This window comes from Astatotilapia calliptera, chromosome 3 (assembly GCF_900246225.1).
Source record: "Astatotilapia calliptera chromosome 3, fAstCal1.2, whole genome shotgun sequence".
Taxonomy (NCBI): Eukaryota; Metazoa; Chordata; class Actinopteri; order Cichliformes; family Cichlidae; genus Astatotilapia; species Astatotilapia calliptera.
The window spans coordinates 47889027-47916624 of NC_039304.1; the positions used below are offsets into that span (position 1 = coordinate 47889027).

The 27598-nt window shown below is 41.7% G+C and overlaps 5 protein-coding genes and 2 long non-coding RNA genes across 7 annotated transcripts; 1 reads left to right on the forward strand and 6 right to left on the reverse strand.

The window, feature by feature from the left end:
* Positions 1-494: 494 nt before the first annotated feature.
* On the reverse strand, positions 495-1002 carry LOC113019612 (histone H3). The gene has a single exon (XM_026163385.1). It carries the CDS (start codon positions 946-948, stop codon positions 538-540), a length of 411 nt encoding a protein of 136 aa, XP_026019170.1. The 5' UTR covers positions 949-1002; the 3' UTR covers positions 495-537.
* Positions 1003-1157: 155 nt separating this feature from the next.
* On the forward strand, positions 1158-1708 carry LOC113019613 (histone H2A-like). The gene has a single exon (XM_026163386.1). The coding sequence runs from the start codon at positions 1273-1275 to the stop codon at positions 1657-1659; it is 387 nt and encodes a 128-aa protein (XP_026019171.1). The 5' UTR covers positions 1158-1272; the 3' UTR covers positions 1660-1708.
* Positions 1709-3292: 1584 nt separating this feature from the next.
* LOC113019611 (histone H1-like) lies at positions 3293-4079 on the reverse strand. Its single transcript, XM_026163384.1, has one exon. It carries the CDS (start codon positions 4031-4033, stop codon positions 3395-3397), a length of 639 nt encoding a protein of 212 aa, XP_026019169.1. The 5' UTR covers positions 4034-4079; the 3' UTR covers positions 3293-3394.
* A 4148-nt stretch (positions 4080-8227) lies between these two features.
* On the reverse strand, positions 8228-8614 carry LOC113013453 (histone H4-like). The gene has a single exon (XM_026154360.1). The coding sequence runs from the start codon at positions 8597-8599 to the stop codon at positions 8288-8290; it is 312 nt and encodes a 103-aa protein (XP_026010145.1). The 5' UTR covers positions 8600-8614; the 3' UTR covers positions 8228-8287.
* Positions 8615-10174: 1560 nt separating this feature from the next.
* On the reverse strand, positions 10175-10591 carry LOC113013459 (histone H2B 1/2). The gene has a single exon (XM_026154373.1). It carries the CDS (start codon positions 10572-10574, stop codon positions 10200-10202), a length of 375 nt encoding a protein of 124 aa, XP_026010158.1. The 5' UTR covers positions 10575-10591; the 3' UTR covers positions 10175-10199.
* An 8506-nt stretch (positions 10592-19097) lies between these two features.
* On the reverse strand, positions 19098-21515 carry LOC113019614 (uncharacterized). Its single transcript, XR_003272057.1, has 3 exons — positions 21456-21515; positions 21278-21301; positions 19098-21118 (listed from the first exon to the last, which is right to left on the reverse strand). It is a non-coding gene; the product is annotated as an uncharacterized LOC113019614 (long non-coding RNA).
* Positions 21516-21518: 3 nt separating this feature from the next.
* Positions 21519-27479, reverse strand: LOC113019615 (uncharacterized). Its single transcript, XR_003272058.1, has 5 exons — positions 26992-27479; positions 22776-22851; positions 22258-22373; positions 21935-21973; positions 21519-21560 (listed from the first exon to the last, which is right to left on the reverse strand). It is a non-coding gene; the product is annotated as an uncharacterized LOC113019615 (long non-coding RNA).
* Positions 27480-27598: the final 119 nt, after the last annotated feature.

Sequence of the window (27598 nt, forward strand, 5' to 3'; positions counted from 1 at the left end):
CATAGCTGTGTCGCTAGCGGTCACGTAGCACATCATTATATACCAGCTAGCCAAACTTCAGTAACCCTACAAACGTCACTGCTGTTTAGTTTTCTGTCTTCATTTATGCTGGAAGTGATAACAGAGCTGTACGTTTGAATTTGTTTCCAAAACCCCGCAGTCAGGACATGCTATATTGTATTTAGAAGCTAGCGAGTTAACTCCCTGCTAACTTCTAACTATCGAATAGGAGTCTATGCTTTGTACTTCAGAGCACTTGGCCTATCATATTGTCTAGTACAAAGCACTGAAATGTGATGAGCTTTGGAAAATAATACGTGAACAATTAAAGGAGAGAGCCATTACAACAGCATACAACAATTAATGCTTAAAAAAAGTTTTGTAATGGAATTTAGTGAATTGCCAACTGTAGTTTCTACAATAGAAAGAGCATGAAGATATAAGTGCGAGTATGAGCTGCTACTACTACTGGACCGAGCTCTTGGTGTGAGTGAGGTGGCTCTGAAAAGAGCCGTTGTTGGTAGGAGAGCGTGCAGCTTAAGCTCTCTCTCCGCGGATGCGGCGAGCCAGCTGGATGTCTTTGGGCATGATGGTGACCCTTTTGGCGTGGATGGCGCACAGGTTGGTGTCCTCGAAGAGTCCGACCAGGTAAGCCTCGCTGGCCTCCTGCAGAGCCATGACAGCAGAGCTCTGGAAGCGCAGGTCGGTCTTGAAGTCCTGAGCGATCTCACGGACCAGACGCTGGAAGGGCAGCTTGCGGATCAGCAGCTCGGTGGATTTCTGGTAACGGCGGATCTCGCGCAGAGCCACGGTACCAGGCCTATAACGGTGGGGCTTCTTGACGCCTCCGGTGGCCGGGGCGCTCTTACGGGCGGCCTTGGTGGCTAGCTGCTTCCTGGGGGCTTTGCCGCCAGTGGATTTGCGAGCAGTCTGCTTGGTTCTTGCCATTCTTCCTTACTTTTCTTTCCCTGTGATAAGAGCAGAAAATGTAGCGAACAGAGGAGACTCGCTGCTCTTAAAGTGTGTGACTGGCTGTGACGCGGTGCCGCTCCGGCTCGTGATTGGTGATGGGCTCCACGTGGAGCACCGTCCGCCTCGGTGTGTGCTGCTCATTGGAGAAAAGTGCATTGATGTTGCGCGCTGCCGCAAGCCTCTCTGCGATTGGTGCGTGACGAAGCTGCGCGCGCTCTGCGGAAATATAAGCGAGGCTTTGAGCTGATCGGGCCACATTTTCTCTTAGTCTCGATACTACGAAGAAAAGAACCTGTCAAAATGAGTGGGCGCGGAAAAACCGGAGGCAAAGCCAGAGCTAAGGCCAAGACCCGCTCATCCCGTGCCGGGCTTCAGTTCCCCGTGGGTCGTGTCCACAGGCTGCTGCGTAAAGGTAACTATGCCGAGCGTGTGGGAGCCGGCGCTCCTGTTTATCTGGCAGCTGTGCTCGAGTACCTGACCGCTGAGATCCTGGAGCTGGCTGGCAACGCAGCCCGCGACAACAAGAAGACTCGCATTATCCCACGTCACCTACAGCTGGCTGTGCGCAACGACGAGGAGCTCAACAAGCTCCTGGGGGGAGTTACCATCGCTCAGGGTGGTGTGCTGCCCAACATCCAGGCTGTGCTGCTGCCCAAGAAGACCGAGAAGCCCGCCAAGGCCAAGTAAACGCAAAGCGCTCGGCTTCACCAAAAACAAAGGCTCTTTTAAGAGCCACACACTTCTCTCTGAGCAAACATCCTTCTTTCTGTTAGTGTTTGTAACAACTTGTGTCCTGGGAAATGTAGATTATGCATCTTGATTTACTTTGAAGTGTATGTTCATGTCATCTTAGTCACGGACTGAAATCCACCTTCAAAAAAAAAAAACTAGAGCTGTGTGCATTTAGTCTATTCTTTTGTGAATAAAACAAACTTTAGGTCTTGATATAAAACTACAGCAAAAAGCTCTGTCTCCTGCGTTGTGGTGTGGGGTCGTGTTCAACCTCATTGCTCATCTTACTGATTAAGAATACATTGGATGTCACTAATTATTAGCTTAACTGACTGTGGACACTCATCATGGTTCACGCTCTTTATAATTAAAACAGTTTCTAAGCTCATGGAAACAGACAACACGCAGTTCAAACCTTGTTAAACACAGGAAAATATAACAACGTGAGGTGGAGAGGGACAGGTGGAGGAAAATGTGCAGCTGTTTGCGACGTGTTCAGCGCTGCTGCTGAATTTGGGACATTTTCTCAAGGCACTTACATCTACGCTTAGGGTTTTGTGTCTATTGTGAGTAGAATAAAACAATTCGAAGAATAGAATGTATTTAGGTTTACTTGGATAATAGGGGGCAGCTGGTGATCAGAAGAACAGGAAATGATTCCTAAGTGTGGGTTTTGTTAGAATGTCTTTGTCAACCTGTTTTAAGGACAATAGTGGATTTTTTTTTCTCAAAGCTTTTCATGCGACCTTAAAGCTCTCAAAAATGACACTAAGTTGCTGAACCCTGACCTCTGACGTGCCAAATCAGCTTTTTTCAGCGATAAACTTTGGTGTGTAACTGTATAGTATGCAAAATGCATTGACAGTGGGGGTCTGCCTGTTATAAAGTGAGTGAAATCTGCCTCAGCCAAGAACAAGAAGCCACAGTTACTAGTCTGGTTAGAGGACAGTGGAGGGGGACACAGGGCAGCCCCGGACTCTTTTTCAGCTCCAAAGAATCGGTGAGGTCAAGAAGTAAACCTCAAGACTATATTTTGAAATAATTTAATTCCCCTCATCCTTCACGCTACAGAGCTCCATGGTAAAATAAATAGCAGTACGGGCTCAGCTTGGAGTGAAATGTGTCCTTGAAATCACACGATATCAATTCAACTGGACTAGATTTAGTCAGGTGAGGTTGTAGATTAGAGCATTTCAAGTGGATTATATTAGCTAGGTATCATTAAAATATACAGTGTACTTCCAGTACAACAGCCAGTGTAGGCTTTTAAAAAACTCAATATTTCATACGTGAATAATAACATGCATCTATGAATGTATTGTGTTGTTTAATAGAATACTTTAAAATGTAGTTGCTGACCTTTAACAGTTTATTTCTTGTATGATGTTTCACAGTAAAAGTGGTTTGATGCTTGTATTACGAAGGTGTGATTGTAAATATTGAGTTGTTAATATTTGTATTCTTGTAGTTGCAGACTTGCTTAGACAGCACTAATGTGCACCATGATAGTAATCCAAGTTGTATTTGTAATGAGGACAATGGAGGGGGAAAAAAGCGCTTTAATAATAGGACATTATTGTGAATGACAGAGTGGTGAGTGAGTGAGTGAGTGAGTGAGAGGAAGGAGCTCTTGTGTGTTGCTGTGGTGGCTCTGAGAAGAGCCGTTGTTGAGTGTGAGAGCGGTGTCAGCTCACTTCTTCTTGGCTGCTGTGGCCGCCTTCTTGACTTTGGGCTTGGCGGCCTTCTTGGCGGGGGATTTCTTTGTTGCGGGAGCCTTCTTGAGCACCTTCTTGGGGCTCTTTGCTGCTTTCTTGGGGCTTTTGGGCGCTTTCTTGGCCGCCGCTGCGGGCTTCTTGGCCTTCTTTGGCGACTTCTTAGCAGCTGCGGGCTTCTTAGCTGCTGCTGCCTTCTTGGGCGACTTCTTGGCAGCTGCTGCCGGTTTCTTGGCTTTGGCCGCGGCGGGCTTCTTGGCTTTAGGAGCGGCTTTCTTTGCGGGCTTCTTGGCTTTGCTCTCAGTAACCTTCTTGTTCATCTTGAAGGATCCGGAAGCCCCGGTGCCCTTGGTCTGCACCAGAGTGCCCTTCGCCACCAGGCTCTTGATGGCAGTCTTGACGCGGGCCTTGTTCTTGTCCACATCGTAGCCTCCGGCAGCCAGAGCCTTCTTGAGCGCGGCTGCGGACACGCCGCTGCGCTCCTTGGAAGCGGCCACGGTTTTCACAATCAGCTCGCCCACGCTGGGGCCGACCTTCTTGGGCTTAGAAGCCGTCGTCTTTTTCTTCTTGGCCGCCTTGGCCGGGACGGCAGCAGGTGCGGGAGCTTCCTCGGACATTTTCCTCTTTCGCCTCTGATCGAGATTCACGGTACAGTGATGGCAAGTCGGAAGCGCCACGCTGCACTTAAACGCATCATGAGAACCGTTGAGAGTGAAGGCAGCGCGCGCAGCTCTTGCGCGTGCCTCGCAATGCTTCATTTTGTGTTTCGTGTCTCGGGATCAAAGAGCTCAAAGTGAGTGTGTGAGCAGCATTGCAGGTCGACAGTGGAGCCGTCCACAGCGGGCTTGTGTCTCGTCGTGCAGGCCTCGTGTCGGGCTCTCGTGCTCTCTGCTCTCGGTTCGTGGAGCTCCCAAAGCTCGGCGACTCGGTGCGGAGCTCAGCGCTGCTCGGCGGCTTCTTGGACTCTTTTCTCTTCTGAAACCTGTGGAGCCGCAGCAGAGCTCCGTAAAAAGCCTTTTCTAGCTGATACACATGTTTGTTCACGCACTCCGAGTTAAAAGCAGCATCTGGTGAGCGCAGCTGTGGGACAAAGTGACGCTGCGAGCTCCCAGCAAACACACCGATGCTGCTGCAGGCCCACGGAGCAGCGAGACTTGTGTGACAGCTGCTCACTTCTAACCAAAGCACAGTTTCACTCACATTGTTGTACAGAAGCTTCATTAGTGACCTTACAGCAGCTCGCTTCCACACTTTGGCTTTGATCTTAGTCTGCATCCACAAACTGATCACTGCGTATCTCAATGTGTAATACTCAACACCTGCTAAAAACACCCAGCCATCTCACTGTTAATCACTCTCTTTCGCTATTAGTCAAAAATTATTTTATCCTTGTATCTATTCTATTTATTATTATCGTAATAAGGTTGTTGTTATTATTTGTTATTTATTTTATCCTGCTCTGCCCATGTCGGTGCATTTCCCAGCTCTGGCACTAATAAAGCTTGTCTCATGCCCAGTATATCTCTGCTCCTCTTTCTGGAGGATTCTGTTATTATCCCACCTACTGAAAAATATGTGACCACAGTTTTTTTTTGTGCATAAGTCAAATCCTGAACAATACCCCTGACCCACACCATCATGTGCTGACCAGTCACTGGAGTGTGTTTAGTGAGAGTCTGAGATGACCAAAAATCCCCTCTGAACACCACAGGAAATCATTCCTACCTACCTCCTGTACAACTCCTCCATCTTATGCACAGCACTTACTACAATAGTTGCATTATATAAAGGCAGATAAAAAGGTGGCTATGGAGCCATCAAGTTAGGAGTTAGATTGAAGAAAGCTTTGATGGAAATTCCTCTGGGAATTGCTAGGAAAGCTGGATGTGAAGGACACAGCAGGGCCTGCCTGTGGCATAGGCAGTATAGGCAAATGCTAACAGTGTCATCCATCCAGGGGCACCACAAGTGAGGAAAAAATACAAAAAAAATGATGATACCAATTCATATCTTTCTTAGTATACACTTTGACATCTAATTAGCCATTTTTTGCCCTCTAATAGTCCAACAAACTAGCCCTTTGTATCCTGGTTAGTCTAGTTGTGTGTTAAAGTGCACATCAAGTTAGGTGGGTTTGTCATTTCAACCATGTGCAGTGCAGTACACAGTGAAGTAGTGATGGCTCGCTTGAAGCATGTGTCAAAAAAATCAACACACTGCTTCAGAAGCACTGTGTCGAAGCTTGATTTGTTTGGCCAGAATCACGTGATCAGTGACGTCCGAAGCTTCATTTAGAGTCTAACGGCTTCGGTGTCTGATTCAATGGTTTATAAGCAGGTGACTCATTCATTTGTGGAGTTTTTTGAGGAGGAGGAGAGGAGGTTCTGTTGTGTGGCAGTATTTTCTAGTGATTGGCAGATGAAGCTTCATGAAGCACTGAAGCTTTTCATCCAATTGGTTCACCCCAGCGCAAAGCTTCTTGAAGCTTCATTTGCTCTAGTAGGACACCTACTGGACGTAAAAATATTAGTTGGCATGAATTTGAAGAGTGTGGCATTTTGCACACAGCCTGTAAATGTCAACAACAAAAGGAGTGTGTAAAACATGTATATTGTAGTGATGGCAGTATACTGTGTATATTCATAGTGGCAGTATGGAAAATGATTATTTGGAAATGCTTAAAATGGAAATGATCATTTACTGTGAGGTGAGGTGTGGTTGGGGTGTGGACAGTAGTTGTGCTTTTGTAACGTTGAGGTATGGACAGCTACACACTGAGGCCTCAGTCCTGCCCATATTTTATTGTGTAAAAACTAAATTTTCACTGCTTTTATGACCTTTTTAGTGGGGAGAACATAGCTAAGATTTAATGATTTAACGAATCTTTTGAATCCTTTGTCCTCCACAATGCTAAATGGCTGGAAGTCCTCAATCACCATGCTAACCAGGTCTTCATCTATTTGAGATTGTTCTTCTGAGGAAAGACAACAAAAACAAAGCACAAATATAAATATCACACGTAACTTATAACAGCTGTATAATATTGTTATATCATTTAGTAACATTACTGCATGCTATATTATCATGACATTTGATGGCTCACCTGGTCTTGCTCCACAATCGGTGTTCCCCTTATTCTCATGCAAAGCTCTGTAGTGCCTAAGCATGGATGAGGTGTTGTTGTTATATCCCAGCTCCCTGGCACATTGCAAACACTTCACCTTGTACAAAAGTAAAGACAGCTTAACATAAATTGTATTGCACCATCAGTATTATAAAAATACATCTTCTGTAGAAATTTACATACCTTTGTTGGGAGGAATAAGATCAAAATGTTCCCACACAGGGGAGGACATCCTCCTCTTCTTAGCTGGCTCCATTCTCTCCTGACTTTCTCTCCTCACTCTCATAAACCTCCAAACTGTCTCCAAACTCTCACTAACCGCAACTCTCTATCAAACACCCACATTTTTGAATGAAGTCTGAGGGGTTTATATCGCTGTCATATCTCGCGGCAAAGTTCGAACCACTTCATGAACCAGTCACGTGGTACAGCCGGGCAGCGAGGCTTCGGACGTCATCATTTTCAGCTCCTCCCATAAATGAAGCAAGCCTCGATACGCGGATCGCGGAAACGCCCCCTCCATTACTCGACACACGCTCCGAAGCCTCGATACAGAACGTCCCATCACTAGTATTTTGAGTTGATTTTGGTCGATCGGGTGGGTTTTCTATGGAGCGCCTGCAGGGGACATGGGAGAAAAAAAAAATTAAGACGGATTAAGATTAATTTAAGCTAACGGGAGGTCGAGAGCTACTACAACCGGGAGGAACACCGCTTTCCCGGCACATCGTGCCTCGACCTCCCGGTCGGCTTCGAGCCGGCGTCCGAAGAATGCGGCTAAAAGTTTTGCGAGATCTCGCAAAAGTCAGTCTTAATTTTTTTTCTCCCATGCCCCCTGCGGGGCTCCGTAGTTTTCCAGCTTTGTGTTCTGGCTGTTTGCTTGTGTTTTGTGTGTGTTTATTTTAACTGGAAACGGGAAAAACTTAAAATGTCAAAAATCTGCTTTTCATAATGTAAATATCATTAAACTTTAGAAAGACTTCCATTTGATTCGCAACATTTAATGTTACAAAAAGATATTTTATTTTTGAAATAATCTCAAAATTTTAGTCTAGAAAATGTGCAGCAATTGAATTTATTTCTTCTCTTTAGCTGATAGTTGGTGGGGCCCAGGTAGACTGTAACTGCATCTGTACCAGTTTTTCTGCACTCTTTGCATAGTGGAACAAATCCTCTTAAATAAAAATGGAAAAGGGATTACCTTAAATGCATCATGCTGTAAATTTGTAAGTTCATACGCATTTTTTCTGTCCATTTCACGATCAATTCTGCCCCCAGGTCAAAGATATGTATAGGAAAATGTCCCTAATATAATATTTATAAAAAAAAAACCCGTCTAGCGATTAATTGTATAAGTGCATGGAGGTGGGACCTCACAGCAGAAACCGAAAACTGCAACAAGACGAATACAGACGACCAAAACTATACAGACACGACCATGCAATGAAAAGCTGCAACATGAATGTTGCTACTAGTTTTGTGCCAAAGCATTTTAATCTTATGATTAGCGCAACTTTGCATATAAGAAAAAAAAAGTATACTTTGAACTAAAACCAGGAGATAACTAAAAAGTCGCATTAATTCTGTTTGTAGTAAGTATGTCTTTTGACAAAGTAAAGCAGGAACACATTTCTGTTGACTAGGGTTCAATACAGCGGATTAATATCACAAGATGGCAGAACAAAGCTCTTAAAGTGAGAGTGGGTGGCTCTTAAAAGAGCCGTTTGATGGATTGGAGAGAATGAGTTTACCCGCCGAAGCCGTACAGAGTGCGGCCCTGCCTCTTCAGAGCGTACACCACATCCATGGCGGTCACAGTCTTCCTCTTAGCGTGCTCAGTGTAGGTGACGGCGTCGCGGATGACGTTCTCCAGAAACACCTTGAGCACACCGCGGGTCTCCTCGTAGATCAGACCGGAGATACGCTTCACTCCGCCACGGCGAGCCAGACGGCGGATGGCCGGTTTAGTGATGCCCAGGATGTTATCACGGAGAACTTTACGGTGACGCTTTGCGCCTCCTTTACCGAGTCCTTTGCCGCCCTTGCCTCGTCCACTCATGGTTATTGTTTCTTCTCTGAACGAACAAAGTCGAATGAATCTCAACCCCACGGAGCCGTGTTATTATCTGTGCTCGGCGGACGTAAAAGAAAACAGACGGTTCGCTGGACCGCTCGAAGCTCAGTGGCCCCGCCCACTCTTCTATTCTCTAAATGTGGAAATGTTGTCTTTTGTTACTGACAAATTATGTCTAACCGAAGGGAGGCTCACACCAAATCGCAACTTTCAACCTCAGCTTTAGTGGAAAACTACTGAGGGGGGGACACAGGGCAGCCACTGACTCTTCTCCTCCAGCTGGGAGGGCCTTAACACTACAGAACTCCATATGAACATGAATCAAAATGGTTATGAAACGAGTAATGAAATAAATACATGGTAAAAAATAAATAGCAGTACGCGCTCAGCTTGGAATAAAATGTGTCCTTGAAATGACTGAATGTCAATTCCACTGGCCTAGATTTAGTCAGGTAAGGTTGTAAAGTAGAGTTTACTTCCACTACAACAGCCAGTGTAGGCTTTAAAAAAAAATAAAAATAAAACAATATTATATATTTTAATAATAATATGCATCTATAAATGTATTATGTGTTGTTTAATAGAATATTTTAAAATGTAGTTGCTAACTTTTAACAGTGAAGCAAGAGCATGGTGCTGCATATAACAGACAGGACCACAGACGGGTCTAGAAAATGTGCAGCAATTGAATTTATTTCTTCTCTTTAGCTGATAGTTGGTGGGGCCCAGGTACACTGTAACTGCATCTCTACCAGTTTTTCTGCACTCTTCACATAGTGGAACAAATCCTAAGTAAAAGTAAAATTTATTTATATAGCACATTTCACAGATAAAAATCACAAAGTGCTTTACAATAAGATCAGACATACAAGTTAAAATTAATTAAAAGCCCGTTTGTATAAAATGTCTTCAGCTGCTTTTTAAAGGAGTCAGTAGAGTCTAGACAGCGTAAAGACAACGGCAGAGAGTTCCACAGCCTACGTGCCAGTGCCTGAAAAGCCCGATCCCCACGTGTTTTAAGTCTAGTACGTGGGACCACCAGTAGCCTCTGACTTGAAGACCTAAGTGCTCGGGATGAAGCATGAGGTTTCAGCACGTCAGAGATGTACTGGGGAGCTTCACCGTGCAGAGCTCTAAAAGTTAAAACTAAAATTTTAAAATTAACCCTAAAATTTACAGGCAACCAATGAAGAGAAGCCAAAACTGGAGTAATGTGTGACCTCGTGTTTGTACCAGTTAAAAGTCTTGCCGCTGCATTCTGTACACACTGCAGAAGAGAAAAAAAAAAAAAAAAAAAAGTATTCTTTGAACTAATACCAAGTGTTTAATTAAAAAAAAAAAAAAATCTCATTAGCTGTGTCTGTAGAAAGACAAAGTCACTACAAAGTAAAAACCGGAACACATTTCTGTAGACTAGGGTCAGTAAAGCGGATTGATACCACCCAGTGACACAAAAGTGGACATACGCGATTATAGTAGTTGTAACATAGTGAGCTGCATGTTTAACGGCAGGAATTCTGCTCGTCAGTATGACGTGTGTGGCTCTGAAAAGAGCCGTTGTGTTGACGTCTGAGTTGCAGTCAGCTTACTTTGAGCTCGTGTACTTGGTGACGGCCTTTGTGCCCTCAGACACTGCGTGCTTGGCCAGCTCACCGGGGAGAAGGAGTCGCACTGCGGTCTGGATCTCCCTGGAAGTGATAGTGGAGCGTTTGTTGTAGTGAGCCAGGCGAGATGCCTCGGCAGCGATGCGCTCGAAGATGTCGTTGACAAACGAGTTCATGATGCTCATGGCTTTGGAGGAGATCCCGGTGTCGGGGTGGACCTGCTTCAGCACCTTGTACACGTAGATGGCGTAGCTCTCCTTCCTGGTCTTTCTCTTCTTCTTGCCGCCCTTGCCGGCGGTCTTGGTCACGGCTTTCTTGGAGCCCTTCTTGGGCGCTGACTTGGCAGGTTCAGGCATTTTCGTTCCTCGATACTCTGCAGTAACGAATGAGCTCCGTGACCGAGAGCGGCGCTTTTTATACAGGCTGTATGCTAATACCACTGCGCGGGCCCTCGGATCTCATTGGTGGAGCCGTACAGTGGGCCGGACGTTGTGTTGGAGGGAGTTTGTGAACTTTGCTGAAACAGGCGCGCATCTAACAAAGACAGTGGGCTGTGTGATTGTGTCCTCGTTTGCTGACAGTCATTTGTTCTAAATGAGCAGTACATGTGGAGCTCTGTGTGGCAGATATGGATGTGTTAGTAGCAGTAATGTCTTCAGACAACAATGAAACAATTCTGCCTGGTTTCGTGTCTCTGTGTTCCATGTCTCTGTGTTACATCCATATCCAAAAATTGTACTCAAATAAGAGTAGCATTACTTTAAAATATTATTACTCAAGTAAAAGTGAAAAGTAGATGTCAAAAAAGTTATTCAAGTAAGAGTAAAAAAGTACTTGGCGAAAAGACTACTCAAGTAGTGAGTAACTGTTTGAAATATCCGATTTATTTTTTAAATAAATTTTATCAGACAAACAAAAATTAATAAATATACAAATTTTACCATTTTCAAAAGGAATATATGTAAAAACATCAACAAAATAAGGCACAACAATTCTAATTTCCAGATTTCAGTTTTTCACAACATAAAGCTTTTTTCACCAATACCTACAGTAAATAATATAAATATATAAACATTGCAAACAATTACCAGTGACAAGATATGCTGTAAACCTTATATTCACTGAAGGCTCTCCCTCCCATTCTACTTTTAAATACTCTAGGAACAACAAGTAGGCCTGCAGAGCGAGAGCGGAGTGCTCTAATAGGGTGATATGGTACTACAAGGTCATTAAGATAAGATGGGGCCTGATTATTTAAGACCTTGTATGTGAGGAGCAGGATTTTGAATTCAATTCTGGATTTAACAGGAAGCCAAAACAGGAGAAATATGCTCTCTCTTCCTAGTCCCTGTCAGGACTCTTGCTGCAGCATTTTGGATTAGCTGAAGGCTTTTCAGCGAGTTTTTTGGACATCCTGATAATAATGAATTACAGTAGTCGAGCCTAGAAGTAATAAATGCATGAACTGGTTTTTCAGCGTCACTCTGAGACAGGATATTTCTAACTTTAGAGATGTTGCGCAAATGGAAGACAGCAGTCTTACATATTTGTTTAATATGTGCGTTGAAGGACATGTCCTGGTCAAAAATGACTCCAAGGTTCCCACAGCGTTACTGGAGGTAACATAAAGGTAATGTAAAGGACTTCTTGTATGCAATTGAAAATGAACTGGAAATTTTGAAGATGTGGTTTGATATTAATAAATTGTCCCTTAATTTCAAGGAGATTGAATTCATGCTTTTTGTGAGTAGAAAAGATTATGAATGAATAGTTCTACATAATTTACTTCAACTTCTGCTAGCAACACTACTGAGGTGACTATAGGTCAGGAGGTGGAGCAGGTCATCTACTCCATCTTAGCCTTCAGCTCCTGTCAAGTTAAACCGATTTTAAAACAAATGAAAATAGCCACCGGTGTATAAGGACCTCGGCCCAATAGCCAGAAATCCACCCAGGCAAAGCAGCAGTTCGGCAATCTCTAAATTAAAGCAGGACATCACTTACACTGAACAGCTGACCTCAGCAGGAATATCCCTCCCACCCTGCTTCATATCTAGGGTTAGGGTCACACCCTAATAAGTAACGGCAAGTGATGGCTGGAGTCTACTACAAGCTTCTCCGCAGGAATAATGTACAGGACTCCAGCAAAATCAAGGCGATGGTATTTTCCGCTGTTTGGCATCTCAAATGCCTGGCTTGTTCACAAGAGGGACTGTGCCCTACTGAATGTGAAACCGCTCCCTGTCAAAAGGTTTTGTCTAGCAGTTTCCATCAAAGGTTGGTCGACCATCATCTTCTTCTCCACCTCAAATGTTGCCTCAGCAGAAACATTTCACCCCAAGACCTTCACATCCACAACAAGATGTGCGTTATGACAACTTGGGACACCTGCCACTTCACTCTGACAACCGAGGCCAGTGTAACCTCTGTCCAAAGGGAGTGTCAAGGTGAAATTGTCAGAAGTGCAAAGTGTTTCTGTGAAGAATGCCCACCAGCAGTGCTTTGTTGCATATCACCAGAAATAAAGGAAATCTAACGCCTCTAAATCTCAATGGCAGTGGGTTCTATAGCACTACAAATCTCTTTTATATGTTCAGTGTACTCTGCTGCGAAGTTGCAGAAGTTTATAACAGTTTTATTAAACTTAAAAAAAATTTTTTTGTGTATTCTGAGTTTTGCCATGAATGAAAATCTCTACTGTTTGGTAGAGGACTATGTTTAAAAAACTATAGAGTTGGTTAAAAAAAAATATCTAAACTTTGTTGCTGTTGTTCTAAAGGAAAAAACAATGCAAAGAATTATTTCTTAAATTGCAGTTTTCTTGGTGTGAACCTCATAGGCTTAATGCTTGAAGTGGTTACTTTCTAAGGATGTAAGCTGTACGGAGTACTGCACATGTAGCTTTGAATGATTCTTAATGAGGTATTGCTCATAGACTGTTTGGTTTTTTTACCTTAGTATTTAATAAAAACTCAGTAAAATAAATAAATAAATAAACAAACAAACACACACAGAGTCAGTTCTAAAATTATTGATCAGTGAAAACATTAAACATAACTTTGAACTTAAGCTGCCAAATGGCTGTAATCGGTTTCAGCATGTAAATACAGTTGTGGCAAGAGACAGAAAACATGCTGCTGTTTGCACATATTCAGCCCAGTTTATTGAAGAACACCTCAGGCTGTCAGGTTGAAACAGTCGGTCGTGGTTTTGTAACATAAACACTGGACCTCCTCTCAGCGTCCCCGCTCTATCTGCTATTCCCAAACAGAAAGGCTCAAGTTTCTCTGTGACTGCAGCTGCCAGTTAAAGCTGACGTCACAGCCCAATTTAACAGCATTATGCTAGTAATTAGAATCAAACATGTGATAAAGGAGAGCCCTTGAGGACAAATATGCATCATGGGAACTGCTGATAATGAATGAAATAATCTTTAGGAAAATTTATCTGAGGAGAATTTTTTTACTTTAGTCTGGCTCCAGTCCCATCTGCTATCATGAAGAAGGCGGGTGTTTGACCTATGCTGCAGCGAGACACCGGGTGGCGATATAGACTGGCTTCATTCTTTGGGAGCTATTAGGTCATCTAGGTTTTTTTACAGTCACTGGTGCAAATGAAGAGAATTTCATCTGAGTCGGTTGTAGAGGAAAGCCGGACTGTAGCCACCCTACAAAAAGAGCAAACCCTCACAAAAACATGATGACACTACACAACAAAGCAATAATAAAAAACAAAAAAAAAAATGTATGACAGATGAAAAGCTACATGACAAAGTACTTCATTATAACAGTGACATGAAAAAAATGGCACAGAATACAAATTATGTGAATGACCATTTATGTTAAAAATGAGTGCTACACATTCCACTTGGCCAATCAGTGCCCTCTGGCTGCCTCCGAGGTCCCACAGGCTACCCCAACCCAATAGGAATTCTTCTACAGCCTGGTGGCTCCCTTCACCTCCGGTGTCCATATGGTTCAGCAGTTACCACCACAAAAGGGCACCAACCATCTTACAGCCACAGCTCAATGCAGCTTCAGTGATGAAGGTGCTGAACATGGTCCAGTCAGTCTCAATGTCCTCAGTGTCGTACAGACTCCTGTCAAAGCTCTGCCGTAGGTGAGAGTTGAAGATGCCTCTACTAAGTATTCCCAACACACCATCATTAAACATTTAGGTCTGTCCAGTGTCCTCCCACGCTGCCTGATTTATCTCACCCCAGGTGGGGATCTTTTGACAGCTTAGCACCTCGCATCACTCGAGTGTCCAGAACATACGGCCGGATATCTGATGATGTTTACAAAACCGATCAGCATGTGACCTAGGGTGTCCTGGTGCCACATGCACTTATGGTGACTCTTGTGTTTAAATATGTTCTTGTACCTTATCGTACCATAAGTAGTGCAGAGACAACCCCCCGACCCGCCCAGTTCCTTAGAGAAAGGGGGGGGGGGGGGGGGGCTTTCGGTCACGTCGGAAAGCTGAATCAGACAAACGGACTCAAATGCAGATCACACACGGAGGCACTGGTGAATGGGATTTACAAGTCTTTATTTACAAAAGAGTGTAATAGCGATGGCTTGACTGTCAACTGTGAATCATGGTGTGACGTGACCTGTGAGAGATGTGTGATTTACTTGAAAGCAAGTAGAAAACATGAACTGTAAAAAATAACATAAGGCACTCGAATAACTATGGACACAGGGATTCTGTGAGGTGAGGGAAAAGGGAGTTTTCAGGCCAGGGAACGAAACCAGAAGTTTCTGAATGCCTGCAATGAGAGGAGACAAAGTTCATAAGGTGTTTCTGTGAAGAACGGTTGTGAATGAATCATGAACTATAACTGTACTTATTGGCACAGGAGGGGTTAGTGGCCCGGGTGAGAGGATGAGGGTTCCAGCTAGTGATCATCTACAGGTTGCAGTGTTGCCAACTCCTCAGTAAGGAAAATCGCTATTGGCTGTCCGAAAAGTCGCTAAAAAAACCATCATGGCCTAACAGGAACACAGTGGAAAGAAACTGTAGCATTCGGATTGTCTACATTCAAAGGAACTACTTCCTTTCATAGTTATGTGCGAAATGCGGCTGTATAAATGTCTTGCAGCCGCTGGCGTGCGCACTCACAACAATGGCTGAGCGTAGTTGGAGTCATGTGCGGATGTATTTTACCTCCACAAACAGCAGACGTTCGCTGCTCGTGTTAAACGTTATATATAAGTCACTTAGACAACCTAAAAATGTTATTGTTGGGCTTTTTTCAGTGTTTTGTTTGTTCGTGAGTAAATCGGTTTGGCTGAGATTAAAGTTATTAGATTAGATTAGATTAGATTAGATTAGATTAGATTAGATTAGATAAAATAAAACGTTATTAATCCCCCGAGTGGGTTCCTCCTTGGTTTTCACACAGCTGACTAAACGTCAAACAGAAAACTGATTAAACACAAGTGTGAGACAGTCGAGAATTTACGCCAGTGTCCTGTTATATTTTAGATAGCAAGGAGCAGACGGCTGAGTTTATTAAACTCCACCGAGACAGCGGTGACGCTAATCAGAAGGCTACACCGTCCAATTTCACGGCCGTTTACTTCCGGCCTACCCGACCTTCTGAGGACCCGGCCCACGTAGACCGCGAAGGCCGGGTCCCCATGAATTTGAACACGACCGTGGTTTGCGATACATGTGGCAAAAAAGTGAGGTGTTGTGGCCATACTTGCCAACCTTGAGACCTCAGAATTAGGGAGACATTCAAAAGGACTGTTGGGGGTGATAAATACACCCTTCTGAATGACATCCACCAAGTTTGAAGCAGAAACATTGTTTCAGTGACAAGATATAGGCCACAATCACTTTTTGGCAGGCTGAAAATGGCATATTATCAATGTTAATGTTTCTTTACAGGTTATCCAGCAGTTCTAAGGGACTGTTTGAGATGTAATATTTGACATATGACCCTTCTAGATGACATCCGCCAAGTTTGAAGCAGAATTATTGTTTCAGTGACAAGTTATAGTCCACAATCACAAGCACGCTAACGTCACATAAATGTGTTTGGGTTTTTTCCCTCCACGTTATATCAGTTGCACAGAAGTAGCTGGCAACGCAAGTAATCCGGGCGCTGCAGCTTTAAGCAGCTGCGCGCGCTCCCGCGGACGGCAATCAGTTTCTGGCAGACAATGACTTTTTGGCACAACACCGGCCTCGTCTTCCCTTCGAGAAGTGCATGCTTAAATGAAGAAGAGTAAAGATGAATGAAGATGAATAAAGATGAATAAAGATTTTGTGAAAATGACTACTGAGTCCGGTGCCATCTCTGGATGCTCGAGGAATAAAAAGAACCGGGGTAAAACTGATTTCCCAACAGTTTTGGTGCCGAAACCCTTGGGAATTCGCTCAAGGCCCAGAGATGAATTGGCAGAGCTGAGATCGTGAAACGAGGCGAACAGAGAGCTAGCTCACATGATTAACCCTTTAGAACTGGTAGGAGCGGACACGCTCCATTTTGCGTAACTATTTTTAAATCCCGGTAGCTCTGCAACCACGTGAGCTAGCGCAATAATTTTTTTTCATATGTAACCGGAGGAATTGTACTTACATCTTATGCCATCAGCTTGTCCTAGGTCACAGTTTCCTTCCACATAAAGCTTTGCAAAAACTGCATAAAAAGCGCTTGTAGCAACAAAAACATAATATTCCAGAAACACGCTTTGCCGATCCGATCAGCTGTTTGTAACACTTCCTATGTCCATCAGCGCGAACTATCACATGACCGCATGACCTGCGCGTGTCACGGGTTTGGTTACCCCACCTAGTCTCGGACGCAGGGCTAGGACTTGAAGGCAGGAGATCCAGGGTGGTGACCTGGGGATTCGTGGCTCCTTAAATAACTAAGTCGGGGAGAGGTCCCTGTCACAGTCTGAAGTATGCATAAAAGCAGGATCGGTTGCTTTCGCCGGTTAGATTCCGAGCTGAGTTGAACCCAGTGCCTGATGCAGAAGGAGGACGGTGTAGTGTGTGTGAAAGCGCCGTTAGAGTCGGCGTCTCGTCTGAAGACGGAAGTCAATTAAAGTAACAAAAAGGATTCGTGTCTAAAAGTGTGTGTTTGTGGTGTGCAGAAATCGCGTCAGGCGGCCGTGTCGCGAATTGTTGCAAGCTGTGAAGTCAATTGGGGGGTTTAATTTGGTTTTATATTTTTTGGGGAAAAGTAGCCGCGGTATCGAGTCCGTGGCGCAGTTTGAATGATTTGTGAAGTGTACGAGAGCGGACGGGCACCCTCTCTGTGTGCTGATTAGGGCGTTGTCCTGAATTAGCAGAAGTGTCTCGCAGAAAGTTTGAATGGGACTGCGAGAAGCATGAGGTGTGTGTGAACGAACGAAGAGTAAAATGTGCGTGTGTGTGTGAGAGAGAAAGAAAAGGTGGGGGCTAGTGACCAGCCTGTGAGTGTGTGAGAATTCCTTGATGACAAAGAGGGAGACAAAGTAGATTAGTTGATTTTCTGTGAAATAATAAGAGTTAAGAAATCGTAGTGATCAAAGAGGAGAAAATGAACTAAAGTAAATAAAGCAAATTAAAGAGTGGATTAGTGTTAGACTAATGATAAATAAATTGATAAAATTAATAGTGACATTTAAAGGTGACCAAGTACTCAAGGATGAATGGAGAATTTGATTGCTGACTGTATGAGAGCTGTTGGACTGAAAGGAAAATGAGGTTGGAGGAGTGAGTTAACAGGTTAAGTTATGCAGTCTTGTTTGCACAACAAGGCTAAATAATTATATAAACTTTTCTCAATCTAAATAGTGGACTTTGGTAGAATTAAAAAAATAAGTGTATTGCAGGTCTATGATGATTTTTAGTGCTACTATCATCTAGTTCTGATTCTGGTTCTGTCTTGGTTAAGTCCTCAGTAGTCCTGATTTTGAACTGTTTTAGTCCTGTTTTAATTCCAGATCAGTTCTGGATCTGGTTGAATTGGGGTTTAGTCCCTGTGTCTTGATACAGCCCCGATTTTGTTCTGCCTTGCTGCTTAATTAAAAAACTAGTTTAAGGTGTCCTGCACATGTGATATATATTTTTCCCTATATGAAGTCATTCTTTTTTGAACAAAAGTCAAAACAGAGCCTATTAATCTTTCAGTAATTTCTACACCCCCCCCCCCCCCCCCCCCCCCAAAAAAAAATGCCCGGTATGCCCGATGGCCAGTCCAGCTATGGTAGACAGGCAAGTAGGTTTTCAATGCATTGTCAGACGGCCTACAGTAGAGTGACAGATAATACCAACATTTAGGTCACTGTGTCAATGTGTGTGTCTGGATAGCGAAAGTAACACTGCTCTGTGTTGTCATTTTGAAGAGCTTTGTAAGTCTGTAGATGATGTTGCTGCAAGGGAGGCAATTTGAATGCATATGAGAAGTTTATGTAGTTATTAAAACACACACACACACAAAACAAAAACAGCAATTTGAGGGACAAGTTTGTCGGAATAAATAGTTGACCCACGAGCAGAACTGACGCATACAACATGTTTTCACAAAGGAGAAACGACATGAAACCCTGATGACAACTGCAGGTTTAAAGTTACCTGGCACACCCACACTCTTAGTATTTTAGCATATTTAATCAGTTAAAATTCAAAGTCCTGTTCAAATAAATTTCAGTTCATTTTTTTCACCAGGACTTAAAACTATTTTATTTTATTTTATTTAGGTTAACATTATTTCAGATGAAGTAAACTCAAGTTCTGTTGTAAATGTTCATTTTAAATTTTTGGTTTACCTCAGTACTTGTTTTGAGTGTGTCATCGCTACCTTCAGAGTTTCAGCCTTGTAGAAAATCAAGAATGATTCAGGGCAAGTGTCAGAATAAAAATTAGCAAATATGAACAACAGTCAAAAACTGGAGCTTTTATTCTTGCAAAGGAGCAAAAGCATCAAATACAAGGTTTCATGCAAGTGGTCAAAAGTGGAAATCCCCAGTGAGCTTTATTACATTTTATCAGTCCCAACCTCCTTTGTCGTAAAACTGTCACACAACAACACTTTTCCTTTTACAGGCTTCTCACAAGAACAGTTATAAGCGTCTGTCGTTTAATAAGCAGATACTGTAATACTTTTTTTGGTAACCAGGCATGCTTGCATTAAGTGTACTGAGTGTGCCCTTGACTATCATACAACTCACACTAATTAGTACATTGCGTAACATATTTTTTCCATCATTTCCCTCCTGTTTATCCAGTTATGCCCCAAATTATAACATGACACAACACACAAAACAATTTAAAGAATATACACATTTACATACACATAATTAAGGCTGTGTTTATCAACAAAAACATTCAGTAACACATCTCTTCTGGTTAGGATTTTCGATATGCTCATCCTAAATGCTTTTCACTTCAGCTACTGCTGTTACATCATACTCTTTGTTCTCCAGCTCATGATTATTTGGTTCCATGTGTGGAATTTAGATACATCTCGGCTCACCCTTTCTTTTCTTTTCTTTTTTTTTAGTGGGTGCTGTCTTCAGTGAGGGCTTTAAAATGTTTAGGGGATTATTTTTACTGGTTCTATTCCTAGTTTAGTCATTAAATTTCTCCCCTGCAAATTTACAGGGCCTAAGGATGAGCAACAGACTCCAGCACTCACAGTTTGTTTCTCCAGACTCCCTATTTTCCATTTTCACAGGTTTTTTTACCCATTTCTTTAGACAACATTAGATAGCATTTAGATTACTGCCCGTGTGAGTCCACAATCACAGAGTAATATTATGTCTTTTCCCCAATTTTTAGGGTCACATGTGGTATATTATCCTCCATGTGTAAAATGTCTTTCAAATTGGCTCAGCAGATCATCTTTTTTCTCCCCTCCTGCATCCGCTAACAGTCCCTGGTCATATAAGAAAGTCTTCCTCCCTTCTTTGCCAGCTTTACTTCCCCCTCTTTTGTTCTTTCCTAAGGAAGCTTGTGCCCAATGTGCGTGACAACTGCAGTTAAAGTAGTCTTCACTGTCCCTTTCTCTACCATAAATTCCTTTTATCCTTTGATTTGCATAATTCCTTAGTTCGTATTTGGTTTACTAGGTTTTTGCATTTCCTTGCATCTAGCTTCTGTCGGAAAACCTATTTGCCCAACAACAACAATTTATTATTATTACTTTTGCTTTTAACATGTACAAGCTGCCCTCTAATCCCGGACTAGAAAAGTCGGAGTCCCGGACTCCCACAATTCGCTCCTCTGGTTTATGGAGCTCATCACTCTCCCAGTCACCTCTACATCCTCAAACTGCTTTTTTGGAGAACGTCTTTCTTTTTAAGGAGTCCCAGACTCTAGTACGTCAAATGCAAGTGCTCAAAAGGGGAAGTTCCCAATGAGCTTTTTATTACATTGTATCATTCTCACCCTCCTTTGCTGTAAAACTGTCACACAATAACACTTTTCTTTCTACAGGCTTCTCAAAAGAACAGTTATAAGTGTGCTCTTGACTGTCACACTGCTCACACTAATTAGTACATTGCATAACATATTTTTCCATCGGTAACTATGCTCCAAAGGCTTGCAGAGTGTAAACAATAGCACGTAATTTCTGAGTCCATGTGGATGAAGGGAAGCAGCTTGCACTGTAAAACAATGCTGTCTGTTTACTGAGTAGAAAGGTTATATCAAAACATATTCAGATACTTTCATGAGCATGGATAGCTGTATAACAGTAAAAATGATGTATAGAATATTCAAAGGATACTTTATAAAGGTACCATACATCCATAACCTAGAGACATGCAGCATATGTCACAAGCTTTGGTAAGCGATTCAGCACAACCTGAACAACAACAGGATAAAAGACTGCAACAACATTCAGAATATTTGGTGCAACATTTTGTACAGCGTGTTTCCTGGCTTGAAGTCGTACCTGCACACATAAACAAACACACATATCAGTGCCCCCCAAAACAATAAACAGTTTTAATAATTTAATCATTCTGGTCAATGCATGAATTTGTGTAATATTACCCACTTTAACCTAGTTTGCACGCTGGTTTATATCAACAGCAAAGTCAAGAATACTCACCTTTATTTAACTTGACACGTTCGTCTAAAAAGAGTAAATGAAGTCAAAGTTAGTCAAAGAGGGAATAATGTTTTTTTATAAGATTGAACTCTAGCATTAAAATCTCACATACAGTGAATATGAAAGATGATGTTGTCAACTCTCAAATGTGTGTTTGGTTTTTTTTACATACACTTACCATCCTTTTCATGGTCAGACATTCCTATCAAGGCAAAGACAATCACAGCCACAATGACAACAGCAGTGATGATGCCAATGTCAAGGTAAATGCCTGTTTGAGGACCTGGAAGAATAAATGAAAGCATTGGCTGTAAAAACACGTTTTACTTGACTAAAAGTTTACATCTATCTATCTATCTATCTATCTATCTATCTATCTATCTATCTATCTATCTATCTATCTATCCATCCATCCATCCATCCCATCCATCCATCCATCCATCCATCCATCCATCCATCCATCCATCTACTGTATATATAAATAAAATGAAAGTACTTACTGTTGTAAATCATATTTTCTGATGTAAAACTATGCTTGAAATATTTTATGTTCTAAGTGCTAAAATTAAGCCTGTTTTGCTCATTTGTGCCAAGTTCCTTTCTTATCATCTGGTATCATCCTTGGATTATAACCAGATAAGTGAAGTATTCTCTTACTTGCATTCTCTGTCGATGCTGAAGCAATGTTTATTGGAGCTGGTGGAACATTGAGAAAAATGAAATATGAATTAATTTTTTGTCAAATATCACTTGATCTCACCAAATGACATCTGGTGTAACATTCACTTTAGATATGATACTTCTATACACTGTACTATGAATTTATATATGACCATTTTAAATAAAACAGAAAAAAATGACTTACTGAGAACAGAGGAAATAAGTAAATTCGACCAGTTACATGCTTTGAAATGTAATACGTGGAATGGTTAACCTCAGATCAAGTTTGTGTTATTATATGAGAAAGACATATAACGTACCCGTTGAGGCATCATGACTGAGAAGGAAAATTAGTAATCCTACTCCTGACTTCATGGTGCTCAGTAAATTTATCATGCTAGCAGGGCCGTTTAAAAGTCTTTCCTCTTCAAAGGAACTGCAGTCAAAAACAGGAAATGCCAAATATGATCACTTAAAATATAATCAGACTGGTTGAGCCTGATCAGCAAATTAGACGTCAATGTTTGCATGTTTGGATTTGACATGCAATAATATTCTGTCATCACTAGAGTGTCTGACAAATGTAAGTAATGTAATTATTGTAAATGCATATATATAATAATGCATGGTAATGCATCATATTACATTAGATTACTTTTCATACAAGTAGTTTACACAGACCAATAATTTTAGTTTAAAATTCAAACCACACAATTGAAACCTGAAAGCAGCATTCAGCACTGATCACTGTCAAAATCTGTATATCTGCAAAGCACACAAACAACATGGTGAAGCATTAAGGCATTTATTTTCATGTGACTGATTGTAGTTAGCTTACCTGTAGATGAAGGGCAAAAATCACCACAACTCGGCTTCCTTCCTTGGTCGTGTCAACTTTTCAGCTGAACTGTTCTCTGTTCAGAAAAGAGGCAGTGCAAATTCAAATAAGAGAAAAACACAATTACAGATTTGTATAACACAGTCAGCCCACATATCTATGGCTACGTTCACACTGCAGGTCTTAATGCTCAATTCCGATTTTTTGATCAAATCCGATTTTTTTGTCTGCTCGTTCACACTACAAATAAAATGCGACAGCAAACGCGCTCCAGTGTGAACGCTCAAAGCGGCCCGCATGCGCAAAAGAAGACGTCACACACAACGCGCTCTGTTTAGACCCAGAGCAAACAGCATTTTTGACTGATGGCCCTTAATATAAAGACTTCGGACTTTACGTTTCCCAATTTTTGCTTTAAGTTATTTTGTTATTTACATAATAATGTAGATAACCTAATAATTATCCTTATTGCTGTTTTAGAGAGGAGCGGTGCTTCAAAAGATAGTTGTAGATTTCTATCAGAATCTGCAGATTATACAGGACAAATAAAATGTTCACGTTGCCTTCCCAACAGTTTCACTGACATCTACACGGGATGGCCAGGAAGCGTTCGCGATGTCTTCTCCGGCGCTGATAATTGGCGTCTGTCTTGTGTCAGTGACGTAAAAGACGGATTTAATGCAACCTGACTGTTCAAACGGCAGTCGCTTTCTAAAACATCGGATATGTATCAGATTCAGTACCACATACGAAAGTGACCCAGGATTTGAAATTATCGGATTTGTGCCGTTCACACTGTCATACCATGATCGGATATGGGTCGCATAGGGTCAAAAAAATTGGATTTGATGCGCTTTCGCCTGCAGTGTGAATGTAGCCTATGTCTACCCCATGTTCTTGGTGCAGGGCTCATTGATTGTATGAAGTCAGACCAGTCTAGTCAACCTTTCACACCTAAGAATATCTGGAAAAACATTATAAAAACAAATCCAAACTCAGAGTGTTTTAACTTGTTTCACCTCTGAGGGTTTGTAGAAAAGGACTTACTGTATAGCATGCTATATGTACACCATATAGCTTGTCCTGTAACTAGGCAATGACCCACCATTGCGGTGAAAACACTAAGCAACTTTGTGACTACAACACATTTTTATTAATATATTTAATCCCCCCGATAGAAGTTTAGAGTTTACGATGTCACACACTATCAAAGCCTTTTAATTTACATGTTGAAATGAGATATGCATTGTGGGCATATAAAAATAACAGTTATCTAAGCAGCTGCAAAATATGTTTCTGTCTAAATGTTTCTCTGATGAGATAAAAAACAAATACTAAATTATTACTAGCAGAAGTTAACAGACACTTCTGATTCTGCAGAATGAAGACTCATTTTCACTTTCTGATTCCTGGTGAGTCAAACAACAACAAAGAAATCTAATTTATATATTTGTGGTTCATCTTCAGTTCTCCCATTTCTAGAAGCATTGCACTAGTTTTTTGGAAATGGAAGATCTTTGATCATTGAAGTAGTCTGACCTGCTGGAGTTTAAGGTGTAAATAAGCTGTTGCTTTGTGAGTTGCATTTGAGTTCTTTTTCCCAGTTCTAAAACACAATGAACAATTAGTCATAGTTCACTTTAGGTGGAGGAAATGCTTTGATTACATGTTATAAACTGTTTTAGTGAATCTAAGGGAACATAATCATCCAGTTATTTTTCCAAGTGTGGGTGTCATCTGTGTGACTATGATAAGCAATCTTGAGCTCTACATGTCTAAACTAAAAGAAGAATGAGTGATGCATGTTTCATCTCGTCCAGTATTTCAGAATGCCAGCACCGCAGGGAGTACGAAAGGCTGTTGTTTCCAATATCTTGCCAGATGGTCCACAACAGAATAACAGCACAGAGCATCAGTGTGGTTATTGTGTGTTTACACAATTACCAGCTCCAACCTCACATACATCTCTGCCAATGTTGATTTCCTGTAGTAACACTTTCTAGGCACGTTATCATATTCTTTCTCCAGATCCAGAAACACAGTGCAACTCCTTTTGGCCATTTCTATACTTCTTCATGAACACTCTCAAACATCACGTGTTTAGTGTTCTTTGTGGAAATGAGAAAGAGAATTACAGATGTCACTCAGTCCAGACTTTGCATGTTTGTTCTACTATTGCTCTTGATATGCTTGAAGTCACGGTGCAAGTTCGGCGTTCAGTTACTGAACAGATGGCGGGTGGTTCGATCCTTGGATACAAACCCCAAGTTGTTCTCCAATGTGTCCATCGGAGTGTGAATGTTGGTTAGATTGCACTTGAGTACAGAAGGAAGTGTTCGTATGAGTGAGTGAATGGGGCATGTTGTATGCAGCGCTTTGAGTACTCCAGGAGAGTAGAAAAGTGCTATATAAGTAATGTAATGTAAAATATAGTAGTAATCTGGTAGTTCATAGAGTTTTTGGCTTATTTAATGAATAAGTCATATAATGTCAAACATTTTTATCCATGCTTTTTTTTAACTGCACTCATTGAACACCTAGATTGCTCACTTGTTCTTGGGGTTGACCTAAACTCGGGACTAAAGGAAGAAATGGACTGCCTCAAACAGCAGGAACTCAGCGCAACTGGCAATCCACAAATTTAGTTAAGCAGTACATGAGCTCTCTCCCTCTCTTTCATTCTTTCCCCCTGTCCTATCCCACAGTCATGTCTGTCTCGTTTGTAACAACTGAAAATAAAATAAACTCATAATTATAATAAAGGTCAATCAAATGGACCAATATGGCAAGGCCACGATGATCCACTTGATAAAATAAATCCGCTTGGCATCTTTCTTGGCCTTAAGACAACAATTCTGATGGCTATAGATCCAAACGGGACAAAAAAAAAAAAAAAAAAAAAAAAAAAAAAAAAGCAGTACATGAGCTATTTCCGACTTTGAGGAGCACAGTGTTCTGCTGTACTAGCTGACGTACCCGAGCACTGACTGTAGTTGGTCGACTGATGCCTCTAAACACATCATGTATTATTGATACCTTGTGCTGCGCAGTGACATTTAATATTCTTATTTAGTGTTACCTATGCATATGTTTGCAAAAATAACACTGAATACTTATGCAACCAAAAACAACAGCAGCTTCCCTGCACAGATTTTCAGTGTTTTCTCTGTCTCTTCCTCTCCCTCTGTTAACTTTCTCCTCAACTTTTATTTCTTTCTTCTTTTTCTTTTCTGTCCACCGGTCTTGTCTGTTCCGATTATAATAACTCAAAATAAAATAAAGATCTAATGTGACTATCAAATGGACCAGTATAGCAAAATGCATAATGATCCACTTGGAAAAGTAATTCTGTTGGCCATTTTGTTTTGGCTTCAGATAACAATTCTTCTATATATATTTAAAAAAAAATCATGAGAAACATTTTGACTACATTTTGTTACTTTACACAAGAAGATGCCATTAACTAAATGGGATGCAGGGTTGAAGATACCTTGTATAAAAAATGATGTCTGTACACTGACATTGTTTAATTTTCCTAGGGTAAGCTGGAGTGTTTGATATGATATGAATATTACATTAAAACATGGAAGCAAAGAACATTCTGCTCTGTTTACTTGCATGCCCAAAGAAATATAAATGTATTTCTTTGGTCATTTTCACATCAGAGAGAGAGGGATAAAAGCTGAATAAAATAAGATGAAATAGAATAGCTATTCAAAAGCAGTAATGTGTTTCAGTTGCAAATGTAAGTCATCATAATAATTCAAGAGCCAGTGATGTGTTCAGTTCACTCTCCTTTTTTTTGCAATAGCTTCTAAAAGCCTGTGAGTCAATTGGTTATGCTGGACTCACCAGATGTTATCTGTATAATTACAATAAGTAATCTTGGGCTGTACAGGTCTGAACTGTAAGCACATAAAAGATGTCATTGTTTATGTGGCTATGACACATTATACTGTGACACAGCATAGTAAATACTATGTAAATACAGTAAATACTACCATTCAGATTGTGTCAGTGAGAGACACGGTGATCTGAGTGAACCTGATTATGGCAAATGAGACAATTCTCTATCTCTATTTAATTTTCTATTACATTGAGACTGTCTCTAGACTCCATTACATATTCCACATATACAGGAATGACCCGTATCCCGTTACACTATAAGCTAAAGAGATTAGCCGTGTATTGATGGCAGAGGAATGTAGTCGCTTACCTTCAGGAAACAGAGGAAAATGTGGGCGCTGTCCTGCTGCGCCTCCACTCGGAGCGAGTATGGCAAGCAGAGAGGGCCACACTTCTATGGGAGGCGGCACATCTTCGCCTGGGAGGATCGGCATTACGCAGCTGGCAGTATACCTTCTGCAATAGTCCCTTCGTTTAACATCATCACACAGATACAGTCATATTTACTTATACCCGCCGTTCAGGCTGAAGAAGGCGCTGCGGTATTCTCGATAGGTGTCGCCACTTAAACAATATCGCACCAAACGCGCTGATGAGGAGAAGTCAAAACCGAAAGCGAAAATGTTAGTTTGTGGAAAGAAAAGAGAGAAAAAAAAAACCTCGACAAACTGTTGTGTGTCAGTATGTTCTGCGCTGGAATATCAGTAAAATAGTGGTAAAACCCAACACGATCGTACACGCCAGCTGTAGAATTTACAAAAATCAAGGAGTGCACGACCCCACGACGTGCCACAGACACTGCACCGCTGAGTGTGATGTTAAACTTGTCACGGGACGCACGGCACACCGAGTATAAAAACCTAAGTGGGGTTGCCTGTGCATAAAGCCCTGTGTGTTGCGCTCAGAGGTTTTCACGC

Coding starts and splice junctions, on each gene's coding strand:
- LOC113013459 (XM_026154373.1), bottom strand. CDS start 10,574: ATGCCTGAACCTGCCAAGTCAGCGCCCAAGAAGGGCTCCAAGAAAGCC.
- LOC113019613 (XM_026163386.1), top strand. CDS start 1,273: ATGAGTGGGCGCGGAAAAACCGGAGGCAAAGCCAGAGCTAAGGCCAAG.
- LOC113019612 (XM_026163385.1), bottom strand. CDS start 948: ATGGCAAGAACCAAGCAGACTGCTCGCAAATCCACTGGCGGCAAAGCC.
- LOC113013453 (XM_026154360.1), bottom strand. CDS start 8,599: ATGAGTGGACGAGGCAAGGGCGGCAAAGGACTCGGTAAAGGAGGCGCA.
- LOC113019611 (XM_026163384.1), bottom strand. CDS start 4,033: ATGTCCGAGGAAGCTCCCGCACCTGCTGCCGTCCCGGCCAAGGCGGCC.